Below are 25,687 nucleotides of genomic sequence, written 5' to 3'. Positions count from 1 at the left end.
CTACATCACAAATGGCGAGGGAAACTACTGGGAAGGTGTTTGTTGTATTCTCTGGGAAGAGGTTCGAGGAGAACGAGACTGGTGTGGTGAAATGAGGAAGTGCAGGACAGTATTCAAATGAAGACGTTAGCAAAGAACACATGGGATAGTCGGGGAGATAACGAAAAGAGACAAGCCTGGTGGGAGGTGTACAGGAAAGTGATGTGTAGCAAAGAATAAGGCTTATATATGTATGTGTGGGCTGATTAGCTAGGCATAGATGTTAAGATGGAAAGGATGTGCAGCAGGTTAGGGTGACTAAAGATAAAAAGGGAAATTTGTGTTGAGAAGATGGGAGGAATAGTATTCATCAAGAGCTGAATAAAGCAAATGAGACAGAGGAGAAAAATCAGGAAGTGCAGAGGATTAGGAAGAATGATAAGGCAGATAGTCCAGATGACATACCCATGGAAGTATTAAGGTGTCAAGGAGAGAGTCGGTGGAGGTTTTGACAAAATTGTTCCTCAACCCTGGAGAATGAACAGATGAATAACAAGCATCAAGTGCCAATTTTTAACAACATCCACTAGCTGGGACACATCCTCATTTAAATTTGACAGCATTTCTAGTAGATGATGACAGATGATGTTAGCATGAATTGAGGCCTGGGGAAGGCCTGAGAGGGGACTGGAGGCAGCTCCCTGGCCAGAAGAGGTATCTATGGAGGTGTGGTTCCACTCCTGAAATTCAGGTAAAGGGTGAAGTGCAGAGCTGTAGCAAGAGGGAAAAAGTCATGATACCATGACCATGGCAAAGTTGCTGAATCTAGGTTGAGCAGAGAGGTGATGATTGTTGAGCATTTGTGTGGCTTCATGTTGATAATCTGAACAGATGTGATGTTTTCTTCAAGAGTATTGATGGAGAAGTATAGAAAATATCAGAAGGACTGAGTGTTTGTGCATCCCCCAGGCTATTCGGGGCCTGAACCAGGTGTAGGACTGGACTCTCCCAAGCACGTCACTATAAGACTGGACTCTCACACACGTCACCACACGCACCACCACACATTTCCTATAATCCTATAATTCCTATAATTTATAATCCTTATCTTTATAATCTCTTCTGCTATTTGCACATTCTTTACTGTAAATTCCTAAGTTAATTTGTAAATTTTTGTAGTAAACTGTAAATTGTAAATATTGTAAAACTTTCCTTCTGTCATTTAATGGTCGGGCATTGTACAGCTACAAGCATTTCACCCCCATGTCATACTGCGTATGGTTGTGTGTGTGTGACAAATAAAATTTGAATTTGAATTTGATCCAACTAAGCACAAGCCAAGAGAAGAACAGTTGTACCGCATGAGCAGTTCAGGCGTGGCAGATATGTATGTGAGGGTGGTGCATGACATGTATGAGGGCAAAGAGATTGCGGTGAGGTGTGTAGCTGGAGTAACAGTCAAAATGGAGATGGAATTACATCAGGGATCAGGTCTAAGCCTTTCTTATTTGCAGTGATGATGCAAATAAGGCAGATAAATTCAGACAGGTGTCTCTGTGTAACATGATGCAAATGATACTGATCTGTAGAGAGAGTGGACGAGCAGGTGGACGAGAGCCTGGAGAGGTGGAGGTATGCCCTGGAAAGAAGAGGAAAGAAAGTCAGTAGGAGCAAGACAGAATACATGCGTGTGAATGAGAGGGAGACAGGTGTAACAGCAAAGATGCAACGAGTAGAGTCAGTAAAGGTGGATGAGTTGAAGTACCTAGGGTTGACCACCGGACAGGTTAGAAGAGAGGTTAAGACACTGCCTACAGTCTCTGTAGCCAGTGTGAGTGGATGGAGACAAGTGTCAGGGGTGATTGGTGATAGAAGCATAGCAGCAAGAGTGAAAAAGAAGGTTTATAAGATGCTAGTGAGACCTGCTATAATGTATGGGTTGGAGATGGCACTGATGAAATTATGAAATGTTACGATTTTCATTTGAAGTGAACTAAGTGGATGGAGAGGCAGGGCTCAGACGGATTGGACATGTGCAAAGGTGAGATAGTAGATAAAGGATGTTAAATGAGGAGGAAGATTCATAGATTTGTGAAAGATGACATGTGGAGGATTGGTTTGACACAGGAGGTTGCTAGCGACAGGGAGCAAATCATCTGCTGCTTACACACTCGCAGTGGAGGCAGCCAAAATAGGCATGAGATGGTTAAATCCCTCAATGGTTACCAGTGACATATCTAGGGTTATAACTGAGTTTTGGTATAGTCAGAAGGTAAAATGGTATATTTTCATAAACCAGAACAAATCAAGTGAATTTCTCTGTATTATTGTTTTTCTGATAGAAGGTTTTCATTTGGGTGATCAAACTGGGGTGGGATTCCTGTCCCGATGCAACGAGGCTAAATCAATATGCCAAATGTAACATGATGCAGAGAGGATGCCACAGAAATTATGTTTGAAATAATATTTGAAAACACTGAAACATTGAAAACACTTTAAGTACAATGACTGAGTCTTTAGATTTTAAAATACTTTATTTCATAAACAATATCTAAATTCAACTTGGTTGGTCACATACATACAGGTTACGTTAGAAAACGCTTGACTTAGAAGAAGAGAAAACAACAAGAACGGGGCATTCCTATCTGCTCTTTGCTGCTGCCACTTTACAAAGTGAAGCTCATCAAGCAAAGATGGTGGGGAAGGTTTAACGAGTTTCTTAATAGTTAGAAAACTGTGCTACACATGGATGATGCAGGTTCAACCACCTGCCCTGCTGAATTAATTCTGGTGATTCATGACAGCCTCTTCACAACCTCTTGCCAACATCATTTGCTACAGTTGCTTTCATTCGAACCAGGGAGAAAAACCCAATTAATACCAGGCACCTTTCCCATCTTCTGCTTTGTTTGCTCCTGGCATTAGTTACATTGGAAATTGATGTTTAAAATAAAGCATGGAAATGAGCAGTCACAAAATAAATAAATCCAAATGAAAAAAATACAATATTTTGGTCCAAGGTGTAAAGAGAGCTAGAAAAGATTCACATTGTTTCCCTATCTTCAAATAGGGCTGAAAGGTTCTTTACATGTTGGAAGACCGTCACCTGTGTGGATAGACCATAATAAATGTTCTCTAATATAGCCAAATATTGAGCACATTGTGCAAGATTGAAGACACTAATTGTGTAAAGAATGTGTGCTCCTATCAAAGCTTCGCCAGGTTTCAGTTGTTAGCTTGAGTTTTCGAAAAGTTTACACAATAGAACAACACTAGGACGACACTAAGAAGGCATTGCTGTAAAGAGAATACGTTTGCTGAAGATCAATTTGAAATGCCTTTGTTTAAAGAATACACCAAAATGCACACATCACAAAAGCCATTCACGTATGTTTGAAAGAAAATCCCACAGGCTACGTACAGACCGCGTGTGCTCCTGCTCAACTCCCCCAAAACCCCACCTGCAAGAACTCATCTCTCTTTTCTGTACAGTGTGATCCGTTCATCTATCCCTCGTCCTGAGCTCACCGGTGAAGCTACAGTTGGTGAGGCATCGAAGAGGAGTGACTGAGGGTTTGGTGAGTTGTGCTGGGCCTGACAGTGCTTCACCATGCTGTGCCTGAGACAAACTGTGCAATACTGTGCTCTTCGTCCTCTGGGCTACCATCGCTGTTACCGTACAGCAAGTACAGTAGCACTCCAGAGGAGGCTGTGGCTGTTTGTGTTTGTGTATGTTTGTATTTGTGTGTGTGGTACAAACGTTGGCCAGGCAGTGATTAACTTGGGTCTCGCTATGAGGAGTCAAACTGTAAACAGTAGATTTAGTTTTCAATTTTTATATACAGTTGAGGATAAAGCATGTCCTTTCTTCTTTTGGGTATGAAGCAGAAAACAAGCTTCAACCACGTGTATGTTCGATGTTTGGCTTCACAGCAACAAGGGAAAAAAAGGTTTTTGTTATTCTACTTTGAAATGTATTGTCTTTTAGTGTTCTTTAGTCCTGTCGTATCAAATGCCTCGAAAGGTGTTCCTGTTTCTCCCCAGTTGTTGATAATCAGTTGTTATGAGGTAACCAAGGAGTAGATCATACTGAAACACAAGAGGAAGAAGAAGAGGAAGAAAAAGGACAGGAAGAAATAGGAAGTGAGTCATCATGTTTGTGATTAAACAGGCAGGCAAACAGGAAACTTTCATAAATATTGAAATGATCTAATTTCTTGTTTTGGAATTATTCAGTATTCCAGCATTCCAGTGTGTGAGGGTTTATTAAGCGAGACCACTAATTCTTAATTCTTTTTTCTTACAGCTTACTCTGCTGCTTTTGGATACAATTTGAATTATTTTGGTTGTTTGTCTGAGTTAAGGAGAAAGAGTGTGTTTATTTGTGACCAAAGGTACCTTTTCTAGTCTTCTTTTCAGTTACCTGAACTTTTTTCACCAAAATCTCAAACATCTAAAGAAGACCAACTCAACTGACCATAAATGTTTTATCAATCTCTTAATTTTGTCTTCTGACTTTTGAACGTTTAAGGGCAAAATAACAGTTCTTTTTCAATTTAATGTACACTAAAAAGGACCTAAAAAGATGCAAGTCAATGACAGACTCTTTACTACTGTCTGACTAGCTAATGCCATTAGATGATTTTTGTTGTTTCAATGTTTCTTCCTGAGTTTATGGGCTTAGTCAATCATAGTTGGATAAGGAACGAAACCACTGTCTATTGCTACTGTCTAAATGAGTAGATAGTAGCCTGTGTTTAGCCATGCCTACCCCTCTTGCCACATTTGTTTTTTGTAAACCAAGATACTGATGGTGAAAATGTTAATCATGAAGCTTCAAAATATGACTTCAGAAACTGGATGATGTCACAGTAGCTACGTCCACCTTCTATACTTTCTATGGTTATCAGTCTTTTTATCCACTTTAAGTATGACGTCCTTATTATTTCAACTAAAAAAACTATATAAGGATGACTGTTCTCTCCAGAAAGACTTATGTCCAGGTATTCATACGATGGGGATTTAACAGGTTTAATGGAGTTAGAAAATACCAGCATGGAAAACAGGGTAGACATCTAAAGATCAAGAACAATATTCTGGCTGAAATCTTGAACTTTGGATTAAAACAAAGATGGAAAACTAAATACCAACAATGTTTAGGAGGTTTGTGATTTTGGGCTAGCTGGTATTACATGGGTAGCTACAAAGCTCTGAGTAGGCTAATATAAACAAATACAATTGTGCTTTAGATAACTGGTTATGAAAAAGTCTTGATCTTAAAGGTCCCAGTGAAATTAGACTTTGCCTGAGAGTGGTTGTCTTTTTGAAGTGTTAAATATTTGCTGTCCAGAGACAACGAACCTGAATGCTCTTGTGTACAATGAGTCTCTAAAACTTAGCTCAAAGCTGTGCTATACTTGAATAGTGCTAATAAAAAGCTACACATGGCTAGAATGACAACTGAATACTTTTTGGAGGACCCATTTTCAAAGAAAAACTGACAAATTTAGGAGTTTCTTAAAAAGGCGAAAGCTTTTTGCAGTGTAGGTCCAGGAAATAGGGTTGATATGTCATGACGCAATTAGTAGTGCTAACTGGCCAAAATATATTAGCATTCATCCAAATCCCAGTGAGACCTCCAGTTTGTGTTTCATTAAAATTTGTGCATCGGTTTGAGACCAACACAACACATTTAGTGATAATTAGTGATGTTTAACCTTAATAATGAAATAATAGCAAAAATACATATGTATATTCATGCTATGTAAGAATATCATATTCTGTGGTTTGGGCGTTTTTTTTGTCTTTCAACTACCATCACATAACCTTTAAGAAAAATGGAATTAAAGTATATCTCACAGACAGAAATACAAGAACACATATTTATTTATTTCAAACTGAAAAAAGTAGCTTGTCTTTAAAAGGAGGGGATACATGTTTGACAAAACGCTTCTTGAATGCAGTAATAACATAATGCTTTGCAGTAAATATCACAAATTCACATTTTTAGGTTTTTACCATGACCTAAAAATGTAAAAACAACTATCCTTCCTGGCATGTTTTTTATTATTTCCCAAAAGCCAGCAAAAAAGTTGCCACTGGATGCAAAATAAAAAAACAAAACAAAAACAAAACAGAAGCCAATGAGCATCATGTAATGCAATGAGGATGGGACAAAGAAGCTGTCAAACACACATTTGCAAGAAAGTGGCAAAGTGATTGCACCAAAGTTTTTCTGTAAGTCAGCTAACAACACTGATGAGCTTGTGACCAAATGTAGAGCAGATACAGCACTATGGCCTCATTTGACCACAAAGAAGAAACGCTCTGTTGTGTTTACCTAGAGAAAAGAGAGAGAATAAAGAAGGGCTGAATGACATAACAGCAGCACAAATCACAGATCGGGGGGTTTGACACTTGTCTCATTGAGCTGTGACTTGACAAGAACAGATCAGCACTTTGTTGACAGTAACGAACAACTTGAAACATTTGTGTTCATCTCAGAAGTCTTTGCCAGCTCTCGACACCTCTGTTAATCTCTAGTGGTGAAAAGCAGGCAAGTGTGCTAAATTGACTCATGAATACCCGTGGACAGAGAGAGAAAAAAGTGATTCAGAGAAAACGAGAGACAGGAACAGATATCAAACGTGAAAGGCCTCATTTCTCCTCTTTAATAGTTACCAACTTCCTCCTGTTAAAACCTCTGAGAACTGGCTTCATTATTAATATTTAGACTTTTAGCTCTTTCAATTACAGGTCTTTCCCTTTCACACCCAAAGTAGATGTAAACTGAACATAATGTAAATGATAAAATATGACCTTTTATATTTGTAGCTGCTCACATATGTGTTTTTGGATGATAGATTTACAGTTACATCCCAAATATTTTTTTATACATTTAAATCAATCTGGAAACTCCAGAGCTGAGAAATGAAGCCAATGCTGGAGTGTCAGAAACTGTGTTCCTCTAACAGGTGGGAATCCCCATACGACTACCATGTTAAAATGCCCAGTTTTACAGCATTATATGTTTACAGCCTCGAATACAAAAACTGTTTTGCCCTTTGGAACTATTGTAGACTGGGCGAAAATTTACCCTATATCATTCACTTGGATTTATTTAGGATCAGAATTAAGGGTAGCTGTAGTTTGTAGTGCATTATCACATTAACTTGTGCATTATCACTCGTATTTTCTTTCTCCCATTTTTATTTCTTGCCTCAAAGTTAAAATAAGTTTAATTCCTGGGGGGCAAATCTTCCGTGCTAAAAGTGATTTCACATGAATTTTCACGAGTATTCCATGGACGGTCATTACATACCCCCAGGTCCCTGTCCGTGGGCATCCTTCCAGTTTTTGTTCCAGTCATTGTGCTATACACCATCTGGATATAAGTAGCTTACCAAACTTGATAACTAATCACTAAGCATTCTAATCTAATCTAAAAATGGTAACTTTGGATCAAAAAACAACATCAATGTTCAGAAACCAATTGGCTGCTACATCTAACTTTTACATATAGCCTATGGTTTGTACCTAGAGCAGTGTTTCCCAACCACTGTGCCGAGAAATGATCAGGTGTGCCATGGAAGATTATCTGGTTCCGCTTGATTAGTACTCTAAGCGATCAACGTGAGTAATGGGCAGAACAATTACATTCTCTTCTACTAGGGGGCAGTACTACTAGCTGCTCTAATTAAATTGGTTGCTAACTGCCAGTAAAACAGAAGAAGATGGAAAGAAAATACATAATAGTCATGCTTGTGAGTGAAACAACGCAGCACTTAATAGCAATAGATGAATATTTGAATAAAAAAAAGTAGTCAATCGGACCTGGGTCCTGGAGCAAATTTCGACCCAGATGAAGGCCCTAGTAGGAGTAGTGGTCAGAAGAAAGCAAAAAAGGTATACTGGGGACAAACCGGGCCACTTCTGCTATACCTGGTGGTTTTGTTTGGTGGTGTGCCGTGTGATTTTTCTAATGTGAAATATGGGCCATGATTCCAAAAGTATGGAAAACACTGAGCTAAAGAATAGGAAGAATAATAAGAGTCTAACACTTGCTGTTGGCATATGCTACCGTGCATATGCCAGGAGAGGTGGACTTGTATTATAAATGCCCAATTAATTGGACATTTATAATATAAACTGAATTAGCGGTGAACATGTGCCCTTTGAAAGACGCCTTATTAGACAGGAACAATGTGTGTTAACAAGTTAATGTCCAATTAGTCTGAGTCTAATTAGAGTGTAGAGCAGGTTTGCATATCCTAAGGACAGTTTTATAATAATATTGAAACAGAGATCTCACGCCAAGCTCATTACAAATAGCTGCAATACTTTATTCATATGCACAACATGACTGAACTACTTAACAGGTGACCCCAGAGGTAATTTTTGTAGCAACCTATTATGACCCACAGTTACATTTTACCATTAACTGTTTTAGCAACAAAACACATCTTTTTTCTTGCTGTGAAAATTTAGTGTGACAGGGAAGTCAGTAGATTTAGCTATGTGCCAAGTCAATAAAATGAGGAGGTTGGGATCGATGGATGGCGTCAAGAAAACATCAACAATATGAAAGACCACTTTTTGTTTCACAATTCAAACCAATAATCATTGTTTCTTTGACCTATGACCTTTAACCCTATTGTTCCAACTAGGGCTGTCAGAAAAAAATCCATACTGAGATATTAATCAATACTAAAATTGATTTTTAGTAAAACCATTTTTAAAATATCTTCTTTATTTTAGCATAACTAATACCACAAAAGTTCATTTTTAACTTTTTCATAATGCTTTTCTACTACAAAAATTTCTATGATTTAAATGTGTTATGTATTGTGTTGTTTCATTTCTTTATTAGTTATTACTTATTAGATATTCTGAAGGTAAGATACATTACAGATAAAAATGTCACAGATAATTGATCTAATTTATAATTTTGAAAATTCGTGGAAAATTAACTTATCTTTTTCAAAAAATGGCTTCTTTGCCATTACTTCTCTTGTTGCAGGATGAGGTCAAAAGTTTAGCTGCGATATGAAAAAAAGTACCAATATTAAGTTTGAAATTCTGGTATTGTGACAACTCTACTACTCTAAGTTTCCTTCTCAACCCTCTCAACATTTCTGCGCACAAAGCCCAAACAAGCCATTATTATAGCATTGTTACATCATAAAGGTTACTTATTTATTTATTTTCCAACAGTAATATATAACTGTTGGTGTATGTGCTTTCATGAGTACACTCTTGTGGGTTCAGTTATAAGATAAGATCAAGCTAAAAACATGTTTAGGTTACATAGCATGTCATGCCTCTCTCTAGCATAACAGGAGGTCAAAAAGTCGACTGAGAATGGTATCAGTTAGTTTTCAGCAGTCGGTTCTAATGATATTTGCTACCGAATAGCAAAGACATCACAGCAGCAAACATCAAATCAGTTCTAGTCCACTGGCAGGTACAATTCATTGAACATTGTGACATAAATGTGAATTAACATGTTTTGCTTCTGCTTCATTGAAATGTAGTTTGTTTCCCCGACCTCAAATATCACCCCAGTAGCTAACACAGTAAAAAAAAATACAATATGTAGTTTCTGCTCATCTGCAGTCCTGCAGATAATGGAGTGTTACATCATCTGTGGTAAATTTTCAGTATATTCTCTGTATTAAGGGTTAATATAGTAATATAGTAACAGATGTGGGTCCTATAAAACTCCTACAAACCTGCCATTAATTAATCCTTCAATCTTAAATATGATCAACCTATCTCTAATAATCGACTATGTACCACAGGCCTTCAAGCTGGCTGTAGTTAAAGCTTTACTTAAAAAGCCATCTCTAGACCCAGCAGTCTTAGCTAATTACAGGCCAATCTCCAACCTTCCTTTCATATCAAAAATCCTTGAAAGAATAGTTGTCAAACAGCTAACAGATCATCTGCAGAGGAATGGCTTATTTGAAGAGTTTCAGTCAGGTTTCAGAGTTCATCACAGCACAGAAACAGCTTTAGTGAAGGTTACAAATGATCTTCTTATGGCCTCTGACAGTGGACTCATCTCTGTGCTTGTCCTGCTAGACCTTAGTGCAGCGTTCGATACTGTCGACCATAATATCCTATTAGAGCGATTAGAACATGCTGTAGGTATTACAGGTACTGCACTGCAGTGGTTTGTATCATATCTATCTAATAGACTCCAATTTGTGCATGTAAATGGAGAGTCCTCTTCACACACTAAGGTCAATTATGGTGTTCCACAGGGTTCAGTGCTAGGACCAATTCTGTTTACATTATACATGCTTCCCTTACGCAGTATCATTAGAAGACATAGCATACATTTTCACTGCTATGCAGATGACACCCAGTTCTATCTGTCCATGAAGCCAGATGACACACACCAATTAGTTAAACTGCAGGAATGTCTTAAAGACATAAAGACCTGGATGGCCGCTAACTTTCTGCTTCTTAATTCAGATAAAACTGAGGTTATTTTACTTGGCCCTGAAAATCTTAGAAATATGGTATCTATCCAGATTCTTACTCTGGATGGCATTACCTTGGCCTCCAGTAATACTGTGAGGAACCTTGGAGTCATTTTTGACCAAGACATGTCCTTCAATGCACATATTAAACAAATATGTAAGACTGCTTTCTTCCATTTGCGCAACATCTCTAAAATTAGAAATATCCTGTCTCAGAGTGATGCTGAAAAACTAGTTCATGCATTTATTACTTCCAGGCTGGACTACTGTAATTCATTATTATCAGGATGTCCTAAAAACTCCCTAAAAAGCCTTCAGCTAATCCAAAATGCTGCAGCAAGAGTACTGACAGGGACTAGAAAGAGAGACCGAGTCACGTGGTACGCCCGCCCAAGATGGCAGCATAAGTTGGATGCGCGCACTCCACCCCCCCTAAACCTTGTTAAAAATAAGTTAGAGCCGGTCATTTGTCTTACTTTGGGTCAGCCCTGGCAAATTCTGTGGAAGGAGGCAGAAGAGTCATTACTTTACACGCAACGATCCGACTATGCCGCGAGGGAAAACACACAACACTCAGGCTACTTCGCTAACTACTATGGCGGAGACATCTGATGGTGTGGATGCCAGGTGTCCTTCCCAAGATGGTGTGGCGGCCGAGCTGACTTCTATAAGATCTCTGCTTGAGCAGGTAGCACAAGATATGACGACGGTGAAAGGTGGAATTGAGTCTCTCAAGGAAGCTGGGAATAGCCTAGGCGCGAGGGTGGACGAAACAGAGACAAGAATTTCTCGTTTGGAGGATGAAGAGGCTAAAGCTAGCTCAATAAGTAAGAACTTGAAGATACAGAACCAGCGGCTGCAGGAAAAAGTAACGGTGCTCGAGGGTTTCTCACAGCGCCAGAATATTAGAATATCGGGTATTAGAGACGGAACCGAAGGCCGTAATCTTGAGGATTGCGTGAAGCATCTGTTGTCTGAGGCTCTGGACATTGAGATGGGAGATTACTACGAAATAGATAGAATCCATCGGGTGGGGCCAGCACCTCCGAAGCCAGCTGCAGATTCCAGACCGAGACACATCATTGTTTGCTTCCTATGGGATAAAGCCAAGATGTCCGTACTGGCGGCTGCCAGAAAAAAGAAGCAGATCATTTGGAAAGGCATGAGAGTTTGTTTTTTCCAGGATTATGCACAGGAGGTACAAGAAAAACGCCGGAAGTTTGACGAGGCGCGCCGCTTGCTGCAACAGTGCAATATTGGCTATTCCCTTCGCTTTCCGGCTGTTATGACTTTTTCAGTGGATAACCAGTATCATCAGTTTTCCAACCCAGCAGAGGCTAAGCAATTTCTGAGCGGCCTGGATTCGGCTAACATTCCGGGTGATGTAACTTAAGAGGATTTTATAAGCTAAGGGTTAGTTTACTTCTGTGAGGGTTTTTTTGTTTGGGGGGGGGGGGGGGGGACGTGAGGAGGGATGCCATTATGGGATTTTTGAGTGCCACGGACCAACGATTTCATGGTGTTTTTTTTTCTTCTCTTTTTCTTTTTTTTTTTTTTTTAACTGTGTTTTGTTTTGTTGTTCATTTTGATGGTATGGTGCCAACTGTCCTGTATAGACCTATTTTTTGGACCACTGGGTTGTCTCATGTAACTGGCTTTAAGATTTGTTATATGGGTAAATGGGATTTTCTTCTGGATAAATCTGTACAATAACTTGGCTCGCGTTGTGTTATGGAGTTATATAAAATAATGTTGTGGAATATAGCGGGTTGTCATAATGTTATTAAAAGGAAGAAAATCCTCACATACTTGAAGCAGAAAAAGACAGACATAGCCCTGATTCAGGAGACCCATCTCGATGAGGCGGAATCATTAAAGCTTAAAAGAGATTGGGTGGCGCAAGTTTATTTTAGTGCATTTTCTGCTAGAAAAAGAGGGGTGGTCATATTGATCAGAAGAAACTTGGATTTTCAGGTTTTTAAGCATTATACAGATTAGGAGGGTAGATGGGTGGTTTTGGATGCATGTTTACAGGGGCGGAAAATGACATTGGTCAACATATATGCTCCCAATTCTCCTCAGCCACAATTTTTTCATGAAGTCTGTAACATTGTGCGGACTATAGGTAATACAAATATTGTAATTGGGGGAGATTTTAACCGGGTCAGGGATGTATTGTTGAATAAATCCTCCTGTACTGGACTCAGTAAATGTTGCGGTGGACGTGATGTCAGAGGAATTGAGCCTGGTAGATATATGGAGACTTCTTCATCCTCAAGAAAGAGATTATACTTTTTTTTCACATCCTCACTCAACCTACTCCAGGATAGACTATTTCTTGGTGTCCCGTTCTCTGGTAAGTCAAACTATTGGGTCCTCTATTGGTAATATTGCTGTTTCGGATCATGCTCCCATTGACCTTGTTCTTTCTGGTAGTGATAATATTAAACCGTCACCTAGGTGGCGTTTGAATAACTCATTATTGAAGAATAAGGGTCATTGTGAATGTATAAGGGAAATGATAAAGGAGTTTTGGTTGCACAATGAGGGCTCTATTGATGACGTTGGAATGACCTGGGACGCTTTTAAGGCCTATTTGAGGGGGCGCCTTATCCAGTATTGCTCCTTGATTAAAAAAGTTGAGAGGGACAAGCTGATGAAGCTGGAACAGGATATCAAGGAGCTTGAAAAACAACACATGCTGCACCCAGAGAGGGATTTATGGAACAAATTAATTAAATTTAATTTTGAGATGAATAGTATACTAATGACAAGATGGCGGCGCGCACGGGTGCAGCGGCTCTTAGCTCTCCAGTTTGGTGCTCGTTTTTACTTTTAATGTGGATATTTTTGAATGTTTGCAACGCCGCCATCTCTTACAGTCGCCAGAACCTAATTGACCTAGGTTTTAAATATAGTTTGTCTGTTTCTGGCGACTATCAGCGAACACACAACATCCTGGTGGAGATAGCGAGACCGCCAGGGTAACCGTGGATGGTCTGCCCGCCCAGCAAGCGTAGAAGGCGACGGAGGGAAAGAAAGCAGAAGAGGGGATGCCGGTCGGGCTCAGACGCTAGGCTACGCAAACATCCACACCGGCCAGCACTTCCGAGCCTTTTCCTATCGAACGCCAGATCCATCACCCACAAACTTGACGAATTGGAGCTACAGATAGCCAACACAAGCTTTTCACGTAACTGCAGCATTATTCTTATTACAGAGACGTGGCTTCACCCGCTGATTCCCGACGCTGCAGTCGAGTTAGCAGGCCGCACGCTACACCGGCATGACAGAAACAGCAACAGAAAAAGCAGAGGAGGGGGGCTATGTGTTTACGTGCATAACGAGTGGTGTTGTAACAGCAGGATCATTCACACACACTGTTCTCCTGATTTGGAGGTTCTGGCAGTCTCGTGCAGACCTTTTTACATCCCGAGGGAGTTTACAGTAGTTATTGTGATAGCTGTTTATATACCGCCGGATGCTAACGTTAGCACGGCTCTCAGCCTCTTGCTCAACACCATAAACAAACAACAGCTTGCCCACCCCGATGGGGTTTTTATTGTCGCCGGCGACTTTAACAAAGCGTGCCTAAAGACTGTGCTTCCTAAATTTGTCCAGTTTGTGGACTTTGCTACGAGAGGAGAACACACTTTGGACCATGTCTATTCAAACATCAGGCATGCTTGCAGAGCGACACCCCTCCCCAACCTGGCTGGATCTGACCACCTCTGCATGTCCCTCACCCCCACCTACACCCCCCTGCTGAGAAAAACAAAGCCCCAGACAAAGACAATAAAAACCTGGCCTGAAGGAGCCCTTTCTCAACTGCAGGACTGCTTCTCAACAACTGTATGGGATTTATTCTCCAGCCACAACCTCCAGGAGTACACGGACACTGTACTCTCGTACATCAGGAACTGTGTTGACAATGTCACCGTCAACAAAAGGGTCAGGGTGTTTCCAAATCAAAAACCCTGGATGAATAGCGAAGTGCAATCCCTCCTAAAAAGCCGCAACACTGCCTTCAAGTCAGGGGACAGGGCTGCGTATAGGGCGGCCAGGGCAGACCTGAGTAGAGGCATCAGGAAAGCTAAGGCTGCCTATAGGAGGAGGATTGAAGATCACTTTGCTGACAACGACCCCAGAAAAATGTGGCAGGGGATCAATCACATTACCAACTACAGAAGCAATAACCAGGCAACATCTAGGACTGATGCCTCACTGGCTGAGGATCTAAACCGTTTCTTCGCCCGCTTTGAGACGACCAAGCCCTCAGCTGCCACACCACTTCCACCCGCCCCCAGCACTGGCACACTAACACTTAGGGAGCACCAAGTGAGGTGTGTTCTAAGGTCAGTGAATCCCAGGAAGGCGGCAGGTCCTGATGGAATACATGGAAAGGTTCTCAGAGCATGTGCTGACGAACTGACCGGAGTCTTCACTAAAATATTCAACCTTTCCTTGTCATCAAACACCGTCCCGCCCTGCCTCAAAACCTCCACCATCATCCCCATCGCCAAGAAGACAGCTGTGGCCAGCCCAAATGACTACAGGCCTGTTGCACTTACGCCTGTAGTGATGAAGTGCTTTGAGAGACTGGTCTGTCAGCACATCAGGGCCGGTCTGCCTCCCACTCTGGACCCCCACCAATTTACCTACAGGACAAATCGTTCCACCGAGGACGCTATCACCATAGTGCTCCACACTGCGCTGAGTCACCTGGAGCACCGAGGAAGCTATGTGAGAATGCTCTTTCTGGACTTCAGCTCAGCATTCAATCATATCATCCCGGAGATCCTGGTCCAGAAACTGTCTCACCTGGGACTCTCCACCCCCATCTGCCTCTGGATCAAGGACTTCCTGACAAATAGACCACAGTCTGTCAGACTCGGCCCCCACCGGTCCAGCACCATCACACTCAGCACCGGGTCTCCACAAGGATGTGTTTTGAGTCCCCTCCTGTTTACGCTCTACACATCCGACTGCTCCCCTACCCATCTCTCAAACACCATCATAAAGTTCGCGGATGACACCACAGTGGTTGGACTCATCTCAAGGGGGGATGAGTCGGACTACAGAGATGAGGTCAACAGACTGACTGAGTGGTGTTCAGTTAACAACCTCCAACTGAACACCACGAAAACTAAAGAACTTATCTTGGACTTCGGGAAGGGCAGAGCAGACCCGGCCCCACTTTACATTCACGGGAGCTGTGTGGAGAGGGTACACTCCATGAGGTTTCTGGGCGTGCAGATATCTGATGACCTCTCCTGGACTGCAAATACTACAGCGGTGGTTAAAAAGGCCCAGCAGCGTCTCCACTTTCTGAGAGTGCTCAGGAGGAACAACCTGGAGGAGAGGCTGCTGGTGACATTTTACAGAGCCACCATAGAGAGCATCCTAACGTACGGCATAACAACATGGTATGCAGGGTGCTCAGCTGCAGACAGGAAAGTACTGCAGAGGGTAATCAACACAGCCCAGAAGATCACTGGCTGCTCTCTGCCCAGCCTGGAGGTCACTGCAAACTCTCGGTACCTCAGCAGAGCTGGCAATATCATCAAGGACCACTCTCACCCCAGCAACCAACTGTTTGAACTATTACCGTCAGGCCGACGGTACAGGTCACATAAAACCAGGACAAACAGATTCAGGGATAGGTTCTTTCCCAGAGCTATCACCGTAGTAAATAAGCACAAAAACAATTGAACCTATTCCATACCGTCACTGTCATTATATTATGCTGCTATTCATACTGTCATTATATTAATGCTGCTATCCTGTATATATTGTACATACTATTGTTTGAGTACTTACGATTGTTTTTTTTGTACTTTTTATATTTTACATTTATATTTATTATTGAAACTTGCACCAAGGGAGTGGCACTCCAATTTCGTTGTACTCTGTACAATGACAATAAAGGCTATTCTATTCTATTCTATTCTATACTGGAGAAAAAAGCGGAATATGCAATGTTTTGTCTAAATCAGAAGTATTTTGAACAAGGGGAGAGAACAGGTAAAATGTTGGCACACAGGGTTAAGCAGATAAAATCTAGCAACCTTATACCATCTATTTTTGTTCCTAGTAATAATAATAAGTTGACCACCAGTAAAAAAGAAATTAATGATACTTTTACTAAATTTTATCAGGAGCTTTACACCTCTAATGGATTGGTGGAGGAACAGAGGCTGTCAGATTTCTTCTCTTCTATTAAAATTCCCAGCCTGTCTGAAGATCAAAGAACTGTATTAGAAGGTAAGATTACACTAACTGAAGTTGAGCAGGCAATTGGAAGTCTTAGATTGGGCAAATCTCCAGGCAACGATGGATTTCCATCAGATTTTTATAAGGTGTTCGTGGGCGAATTAGCTCCAAGACTACTGTCGGTATATCAAGATGCATTTCAAAGAGGGAGACTACCATTTAGTATGCGATCGGCAGTGATCACGTTATTACATAAAAAAGGGAAAGACCCACAGTATTGTGGGAATTATTGCCCAATTTCATTAATTAATGTGGACGAAAAAATTATTTCTAAGATACTAGCTTTTAGGCTTGAGAAAGTTCTTCCGTATTTGGTGCATAGGGATCAGGTCGGTTTTGTGAAAAACAGAAGTTCTGCAGATAATCTACGTAGGTTATTGCACATATTCTGGAAGAGCAGGACTAATTTAGACCCTGTCGTCGCGTTCTCCTTAGTTGCAGAGAAGGCCTTTGATAAAGTTGAATATCCCTTTCTGTTTTATACGTTGAAGAGATTCGGTTTTGGTCCCTTTTTTAGGCAGTGGATTCAGGTGGTATACACAGATCCAATGGCTACAGTTACTACCAATGGGATAATGTCACCCTCCTTTTCGTTAAGTCGGGGTACTAGACAAGATTCACCCTTATCACCTCTCATTTTCGCCCTGTTTTTGGAGCCTTTGGCTATTGCATTACGTGAATGTAAGAAAATTAGGGGGGTGGATATGGGTCAAGAAGAACATAAAACTTTTTTGTATGCAGATGACATTTTACTGATCTCAAGTAACCCAGAACAGGCCATTCCTGCAATTTCCTCAATTATTGATTCCTTTTCTGTAATCTCTGGCTACACCATAAATTGGTCTAAGTCGGAAGTTATGCCCATTTCTAAACTGTGTCCGCCAGTTATGAGGAGCTCATGGCATTTCAAGTGGATGCCCGAGGGTTTGACTTACTTAGGGATTAAACTGACCCCTGGTTTAGACAACATAATGCAAGTAAACATCTCCCCAGTGATTCAAAACATTCGTCCGCTGTTGCAGAAGTGGGTTAAAATAAATCTGTCCCTTTTGGGCAGAATTAATTTGGTGAAGATGATTATTGCCCCTAAACTTCAGTACTTTCTTCACATGTTACATAATTTGCTAAAGCTTTATAATACATGTGTGGAGGGTTTTGTGTGGGCAGGCAAAAAGCCATCTTTTAATCGGTCCAAATTATATGCTGCTAAAGAGAGTGGCGGGTTGGCATTGTCCAAGATGGTCTGGTATCATTATGCTTTCTCCCTCTCCATCATGGGTTGCGATTGAGGAAAGTCTTGTGGCTCCTTCGTCTTTAGAGGCCTTCCTTACTCAGAAGGGAAGACCAGTACCGTTTAAAGATCCAGTATTGGCTTTCATGCAAGAGACCTGGTTTAGAGCTCACCAATATACCAACATTAGCCCTTATCTTACCGCTAGAGCCTCTATCTGGTATAATAATAAAATATTAATTGGTAAGAAACCGGTCTGGTGGGAGGCTTGGGCTAGGACAGGTATCAATCAGGTGGGGGATTTATTTGGGCAGACTGGCATGAAATCGTTTGCAGAAATCAGACGAGAATTTAATCTGGATCCAAGGGAAATTTGGAGGTTTTTTCAAATAAGACACTGTATTAAAACCATTTTGAATAATAATCCAGACCCTCCATCTAGTATTCAGAAGATGTTTGCAGCCCCTGGCATTAATAGAATCAGGGCATCCAAATTCTATGGGATCTTCAGAGAGGCACACTCTCCCAATTTGGGGGGACTGAGGCAGTGTTGGGAGAAGGATCTGGGTATCCAGATTTTAGAGGACAGTTGGAAGACGCTGGTTTCATCATGGTATGTTTGCTCACCTGAAACACAGTCTCAACTTATCCAGTACAAGTTGCTTCACAGAAATTACTGTACTCCCAGTAAATTAGTCAGGCTGAAGCTTGTGGATAATGACACCTGTTGGAAATGTCAGGAGGAAGCTGGGACTCTAGTTCATATGTTGTACACATGTCGGAAAAATGATTATTTGTGGGACGGGATCATTAACTTGGTGAATGATATTTTTAAACTTAATCTTTCTAAATCTCCAGCTGTATGTGTCCTGGGCCTGCTACCTGACAATAATATCCTTTCAAAAAAACAGAGACTGTGGATGCGTCTGGCTTTCATAACAGGATGCAGGATAATACTGAGGCACTGGAAGTCATCCAGCCCCTGTTCTCTCAGGGAATGGACTGAACAAATGTCTAAGATGGCATCATATGAACGGGTTATATACAGAATTAAGGGGAGAGAAGATATTTTTGAGCAGGTCTGGGGTCCTTTTTTGTTGTACATCGACAATGTCTCCTAGATATTGTGATAAATGTTCTTTTGGGGGGGGGGGGGGGGGGGTTTCATGTGTCGTTGGTATTTTTGTTGTCTTTTTTTTTTTTACTTTGAAAGTCAGTAGAGGGAAGAAATTGTCTAATGTCATCAGTGGTCAAGGTTATGTTTTGTTTTTAGGCACCCGGGTGTTTTGCCCCCATTGCTTTTGTTTTTGCTGATGTTTCCCAGGAGGCGGTATATTATTTTGTTTCTCCTGGTGTTGTTTGTTTTTTTTGTTTGTTGTTTGTTTTTTTGTCTGTTTGTCTTAGTTATTGTTAGTCCTTATTTGTTGGTTGTTGTTAAGGAACGGACAGAGAACTGACAGTATGATTATTCTAGTTGTATATTTGTTAATGTTTCTGTCCATCCAAAATATGAATAAAAAAAAAGAAAAAAAAAAGAAAGAGAGAGCATATTTCTCCTGTGTCGGCTTCCCTTCATTGGCTCCCTGTTACATCCAGAATTGAATTCAAAATCCTGCTCCTCACATACAAGGTCTTAAATAATCAGGCCCCATCTTATCTTAAGAACCTTGTGGTATCATATCACCCTATTAGAGCACTTCGCTCTCGCAATGCAGGCCTACTTGTTGTTCCTAGAGTATTTAAAAGTAGGATGGGTTTGGGGAGCAGTGGAGAAAGTAGGGTCGCGGAAACAGGTACAAGCTGCACAGATCTGGTTTCAGGCTGTTTCACTTTCAATTCAACCTCATGAATTCTTTATGCAGACCATCACTATAGTTATATAACATTAGAGTTTACTCTTTGAATTTGTTATTTTTAATCATTAAAACAAAGCTGAAGTGTGATTTCTGTTGCAAGGGCCATCCTTTCAACGGGCCACATTGACCTTCCAGTCATCAGCTTTAGCGCTACAGTACTACAAGTATGTAGCAAGAGCTCTAAATGGAAAAAAAATGAAGCTTTATTTGATAAAATTCTCAGACATGAGGAGGAGAGGAGGTAAGTGACGGAAGTGACGGACAAGGTAAGCGACTCATGTTGTAACTGACGTCAGACGCCGGAGATTTTGGCGGAAAATTAAAGCAAATGGTAGTTTAGATTTGAACAAATTCATTTAAGCTTCAGCATTACCAAATACACTTATCAATTGTCTTATAACTAACACTATTTGTCTAAATAATCTCCAACACCCTGGAGAACAACGGGGAGAGTTTAGAGACTCTCCAAGATTATATTGATCAGTGCTTTCAGGATCTCGTGATGAAGAAGACCCCGTGTGCAGCTTCCCCGGCCAAACCTGAGACGCCGTCGTCGAAAAGACAACGCCCGGCAGATTCCCCCGGCTCAACATCGCCAGCCGGCAAAGATATTGCCGACATATTGGAGTCAATCGACAAGCGATTGTCCAGTTTCGACGCAAGGCTGTCCTTGGTGGAGATTCTTCACCGAGAATTTAAATGCTTGCGAGAATCCCTGGAGTACAGCCAGCAGCAGGTGGAAACGCTTGCTGCTGAAAATGCCACGCTAAGGGAGTCGGTGAAATGTCTCACAGATAATGTTACCCAGCTCAATAGAGAAAATAAAAAAATAAAAGAAACAGTTATCGATCTACAAGCTCGTAGCATGCGTGATAATCTTGTATTTTCTGGTATTCCAGAAGCCGCTGGAGAGGACGCGGAGACCACGGTAAAAAGCTTCATCAAAACCCACCTGAAGCTGCCGGAGGACACTGTGAAGAACATCGTCTTCGATCGGGTACATCGCCTCGGCCCAATTCGGGCTACGGCCGGGAGACCACGTCCTATCGTGGCCAAATTCGGCCACTTCAAACAAAAGCAACACGTGAAAAGCCGCGGCAGGGAATTAAAAGGAACGGACTTCAGCGTGAACGACCAGTTCCCCAAAGAGATCTTGGAACGACGCAGGGTCCTCTTCCCAATCCGACGCTGCTTCATCCAGAAGGGCTCCCGCGCTGTCATCGCTGTGGACCGGCTGTACGTGGACGGACAGCTCCACCGAGACCCCAACATCACTCCGTGGCTGTATTAACCTCACACCAGATAAGAATCAGCTACACCATTTCCCTATCCACACACACTAACTTGCATTAACATCTGTTTAACTTACCAGTATCAAATCGCATCTTAAAGTGTGATTTCATAGCAGAATCAACACCGTCACTCTCCGTCAGTGATTTAATTGGAATGTTTACGTTTTGTTTTGTTTTTTTTCTTCTCGTTTTTTTTCTCCTCTCTTCCCCCCCCTCTTGGTTTTATGCTGCTCACCCCTGTCCTTGGTTTCTTTCTTTATTCCTTTCACTGCCTCGATCACCTGCACAACGGCAGCACATTTACATCAGTCAGACAGCGCACACAGTCGTTTAGGATACACACACTTAAGCCAAGCCTACTCATATTAGTAACTATGCATACACAAAGTCAGACCCACGGAGCATCTCGCCACACATTTTTCCTCTCTCTCCTTCTCTTTATTTATGAACAAGTGACGTATTCTCTCCACCTGGCTAAGCGACGCACACAGCATACATCCCTAGTTATACACAAACATCTATGGGTACACTGAGGTTCATTACATGGAATATAAATGGAGCTGGCTCCAGAGTAAAGAGGTTAAAAATATTTAACCAACTCAAAAAACTACAGGCAGATGTTGTCCTTTTACAAGAGACCCACAGACCTCTTAGAGGTTCGAATGAACTTAAAACACCTGAGTTTCCTAATGTGTTCTCAGCTTGTTATAATTCTAGACAAAGGGGAGTAGCAATTTTAATACATAAAAATATTAATTTCACAGTACTCGATACAGTTATAGATCCAGAGGGCAGATTCTTAATCATTAAACTATCTATACTTGATAAAAAGCTATGTATTGCAAGTGTATATGGTCCAAATGTTGATGATCCCTCATTCTTTCACGGTTTTTTCAGTGCACTCTCTGAACACTTAGATGGCACACTTGTTCTTGGAGGCGACCTCAACCTTGGACTAAATGAAGACATGGATAGGCTCAATACAGCGGGAACTCAGCGTAATTGGCAGTCCACAAATATAATCAAACAGTATATGAGCGACTTTGGTCTTTGCGATGCATGGCGCTCCCTTCACCCCACCAGTAAGGAATATACTTTTTTCTCACATGTCCATCACTCCTACTCTCGTCTGGATTATTTTTTGGTCAGCAGCTCACTGCTGAACGACATTTCAGACACTGAGATTCATCCTATAGTTGTCAGCGATCATGGTCCTGTATCTTTAACACTAATGCACAAGAATAATACTACGCCAAGAAAAAACTGGAGATTTAATATATCACTACTTAAAGATGAAGACTTTATTAAATATTTAAAAAAAGAGTGTACTTCATATTTGGACTATAATGACACTCCCGAAACATCAGCTTCTGTTCTATGGGAAGCAGGGAAAGCTGTGATGAGAGGTAAAATAATTTCTTTCTCATCACATAAAAAGAAAAAAGAAAACAAAAATATTCAGGAATTAGAAAAAAACATCAAATCACTAGAAGAAGCCTACGCGTCCCGCCAAGATCAGGAAACATTGAACAAAATACGCAAAACAAAACTAGAATTAAATGAGATAATTGATAAAAAAACAAAATTCTTAGTACAAAGACTACGCCTACAAAATTATGAACATGGTAATAAATCCGGTCAATTTCTAGCAAACCAGCTAAAAATAAATAGAGAAAAAACAACTATATGTGCTGTTCAAGATTCATCTGGGAACACAATATATGATCCGATACAAATAAACAACATTTTCAGGGATTTCTATAAAACGTTGTATTCACCACAAATAAACCCATCTAAAAAAGAAATTGACCAGTTTTTGGACAACATAACTCTTCCAAAATTATTGGACACTCAAGCAATGGCACTGGATTCACCTCTGACACCAGGTGAACTCCAAGAAGCCCTGATAAGTATGCCCAATAATAAGGCTCCAGGTCCAGACGGCTTTCCTGCAGAATTCTACAAAGAATTCTGGTCGATTCTAGCACCAGTTTTCTACAGAACGTTGGTGGAAATTAAAGAAAAGGGCAGACTTCCATCAAATATGAATTCTACAACATTAATCTCCTGCTAAAACCAGGCAAAGACCCTGTATATCCCTCAAGCTATCGTCCAATATCCCTTATAAACGTAGACCTTAAAATAATCTGCAAAGCTCTCTCAAAGAGACTGGAGAAAATAACCCCCCTCTTAATTCATCCTGACCAAACTGGTTTCATAAAAGGTAGGCACTCATCAACAAATACACGTAGATTACTTAATTTGATAGACTACTCATACAGTAAAAACCTAGAAACTACAATATTCTCTTTAGACGCAGAAAAAGCATTTGACAGAGTTAACTGGAAATTTCTATTTGCAACTTTACACAAATTTGGTTTTGGATCCTCTTTCATAAACTGGTTAAAAATATTATATAATTCCCCAACAGCTTGTGTTAGAACAAATGACCAGACATCCTCCAGCTTCTGTCTCTTGAGGGGCACCAGGCAGGGATGCCCACTCTCCCCTTCACTGTTTGCAATTTTTATTGAACCACTAGCAGCAGCAATTAGACAGAATTCAGTAATTAAGGGCATAAAATGCAAGAACGTGGAACATAAAATCAGCCTTTATGCGGATGATGTGTTACTCTTTCTCCAAAATTCACAAACCAATATCTCTGGGGTGATTGAATTGATAAACTCTTTTGCAAGAATATCAGATTACTCAATTAACTGGTCAAAATCTACAGTTCTACTGATTAATTGCTCCCTCCATAATTCCTCTTCTACACCACTGCAATCGGGAAATATAAAATATTTAGGTATTAATGTTTCTCCCAAGCTTGCAGATCTAACTAAATTAAACCATATCCCACTTTTAAAGAAGGTAGAAGATGATCTGGCTAGATGGAAATGTCTACCCATATCACTCATGGGAAGGGTTGCCGCTATAAAAATGATGGTCTTACCAAAAATAAATTATTTATTCTCAATGATCCCAACTAAACCGCCACAAGATTGGTTCAGATCTCTAGATTCATGTATGTCCAAATTCCTTTGGAAAAATAAACCCCCACGTATAAGCTTAAAAACACTACAAAAGACCAAGGATAAAGGAGGACTAGAACTGCCTAACTTTCAGCACTACTTCTTAGCCAACAGGCTTCAGTTTATCTCAGGATGGCTAAAACATACCCTCTTAGATGAACCTTGGCTAGATGTAGAACAAGCACTTTGCAATAATCTAGAGATCTCAGACCTACCATTTATCAGCTCAAACATCCAACGACATGAATGCTTTAAAAGCATCAACATCAGTGCTTCTCTGACAGCATGGTGGGAGTTTCTAAAATTGACAGCGTCTTCATTAATCCCATGCAAACGTACACCTATCTGGAACAACCCTGACATATTACAAAACAATAATATGATAAACTTTTCAGATTGGAGTGGTAAAGGAATCAAATATTTAGAACATATACTAGAAGGAACAGAATTTATTTCATTTGACGGACTAGTTACACAATATGGGATCAACAAGAAAAGATTTTTAGAATATCAACAAATTAAATCCATAGTAAAAAAGAAATTTAAACCGGGTCAAGTTGAACTACAAACACCACCAAGTGTGGTTCAATTTCTTACTCTTAAAACCCCCAAATTACTATCCAAAATATACAGAATGCTTTCTAAAACAGATGAATCAATATCACTTCCTATTGCAATTGAGGCAGAGGCAGCCAGAAGGGGACAGGGGGGGGGGTAGCCTCCTCTGCACCCTGGTGACATACCCCTACTCCAAGGTCCTGCATGTGTGGGTGGTTGTGGTGGAGCGGGAAGAGGGAGGCAGCTGGAGATGGGGAGGGAAGGAAGGGAGCAATTTCCTAATGTTGTAAACCTGCTCAACATTTGGCAATAGACACCATTCTGATTCTGATTCTGATTCTGAAAATGGGAAGCGGATTTATCAGTTAACTTAGACCTAAACATTTGGTCTCAGATTTGCTTAAAAACCTTTAATCTAATTAGAAATCCCAGTCTTCAATTAATTCAATACAAAATATTACATAGAGTGCACTATACAGGTCATCGGATGTTCAAGATGGGCTTTACGTCTACCAACAACTGCTCACACTGCCAAACCAATTCACCGGACAATTATATCCACGCTCTTTGGTTCTGTCCACCAGTTCAGAAGTTTTGGCGCGAGATATGTGAAGACTTATCGAAGTGTCTGAAATGTAACATTCCAACTTCCCCTAGTGTGTTTGTTGGGCAGTTTAGATAATGTCACTTCAGAAAACAATATCGCCCATATGGTTTTCACTGCCCTATGCATAGCCAAGAAAACAGTCCTCATGAACTGGAAAAATAAAAATAATCTTAATTCTAACCAATATAGAAATTATCTATTAGATTACATTAGTCTTGATACAGCCTCTGCCACCACATCAGATCAATTGCTCTGGGCTCCTTTGATCAGCTCCATCACCTAGTGGGGGTGGGGGGTCATAGTCTGGTCCCGCCTTCACTGTTGTGATTGGTGTGGGGGTAGGGACATGCTTAGGGCGTCGGGGGGTTCCCC

At 40.8% G+C, this 25,687-nt stretch overlaps 1 protein-coding gene across 3 annotated transcripts in view; it reads right to left on the bottom strand.

The window, feature by feature from the left end:
* Positions 1–2,522: 2,522 nt before the first annotated feature.
* The window catches only part of cnih3 (cornichon family AMPA receptor auxiliary protein 3), a 145,400-nt gene continuing 122,235 nt past the window's right edge, over positions 2,523–25,687 (bottom strand). For 2 of the 3 annotated variants that reach the window (XM_082505401.1, XM_082505403.1), the window contains one exon: positions 2,523–4,068. Coding sequence is in view for 1 of the 3 variants with exons in the window: in XM_082505403.1 (XP_082361529.1) it covers positions 4,041–4,068 (28 nt within the window). In the remaining 2 variants the exon portion in view is untranslated. Of the gene's footprint in view, positions 4,069–5,771; positions 6,320–25,687 lie in introns of those variants that run through there. The other variant, XM_082505402.1, reaches the window with a different exon arrangement.

Source organism: Aulonocara stuartgranti, assembly GCF_965226115.1.
Source record: "Aulonocara stuartgranti genome assembly, chromosome: 15".
Classification (NCBI taxonomy): domain Eukaryota; kingdom Metazoa; phylum Chordata; class Actinopteri; order Cichliformes; family Cichlidae; genus Aulonocara; species Aulonocara stuartgranti.
Note: the sequence above shows the minus strand (reverse complement) of the source record. Positions and strands in the feature narration are given on the sequence as shown.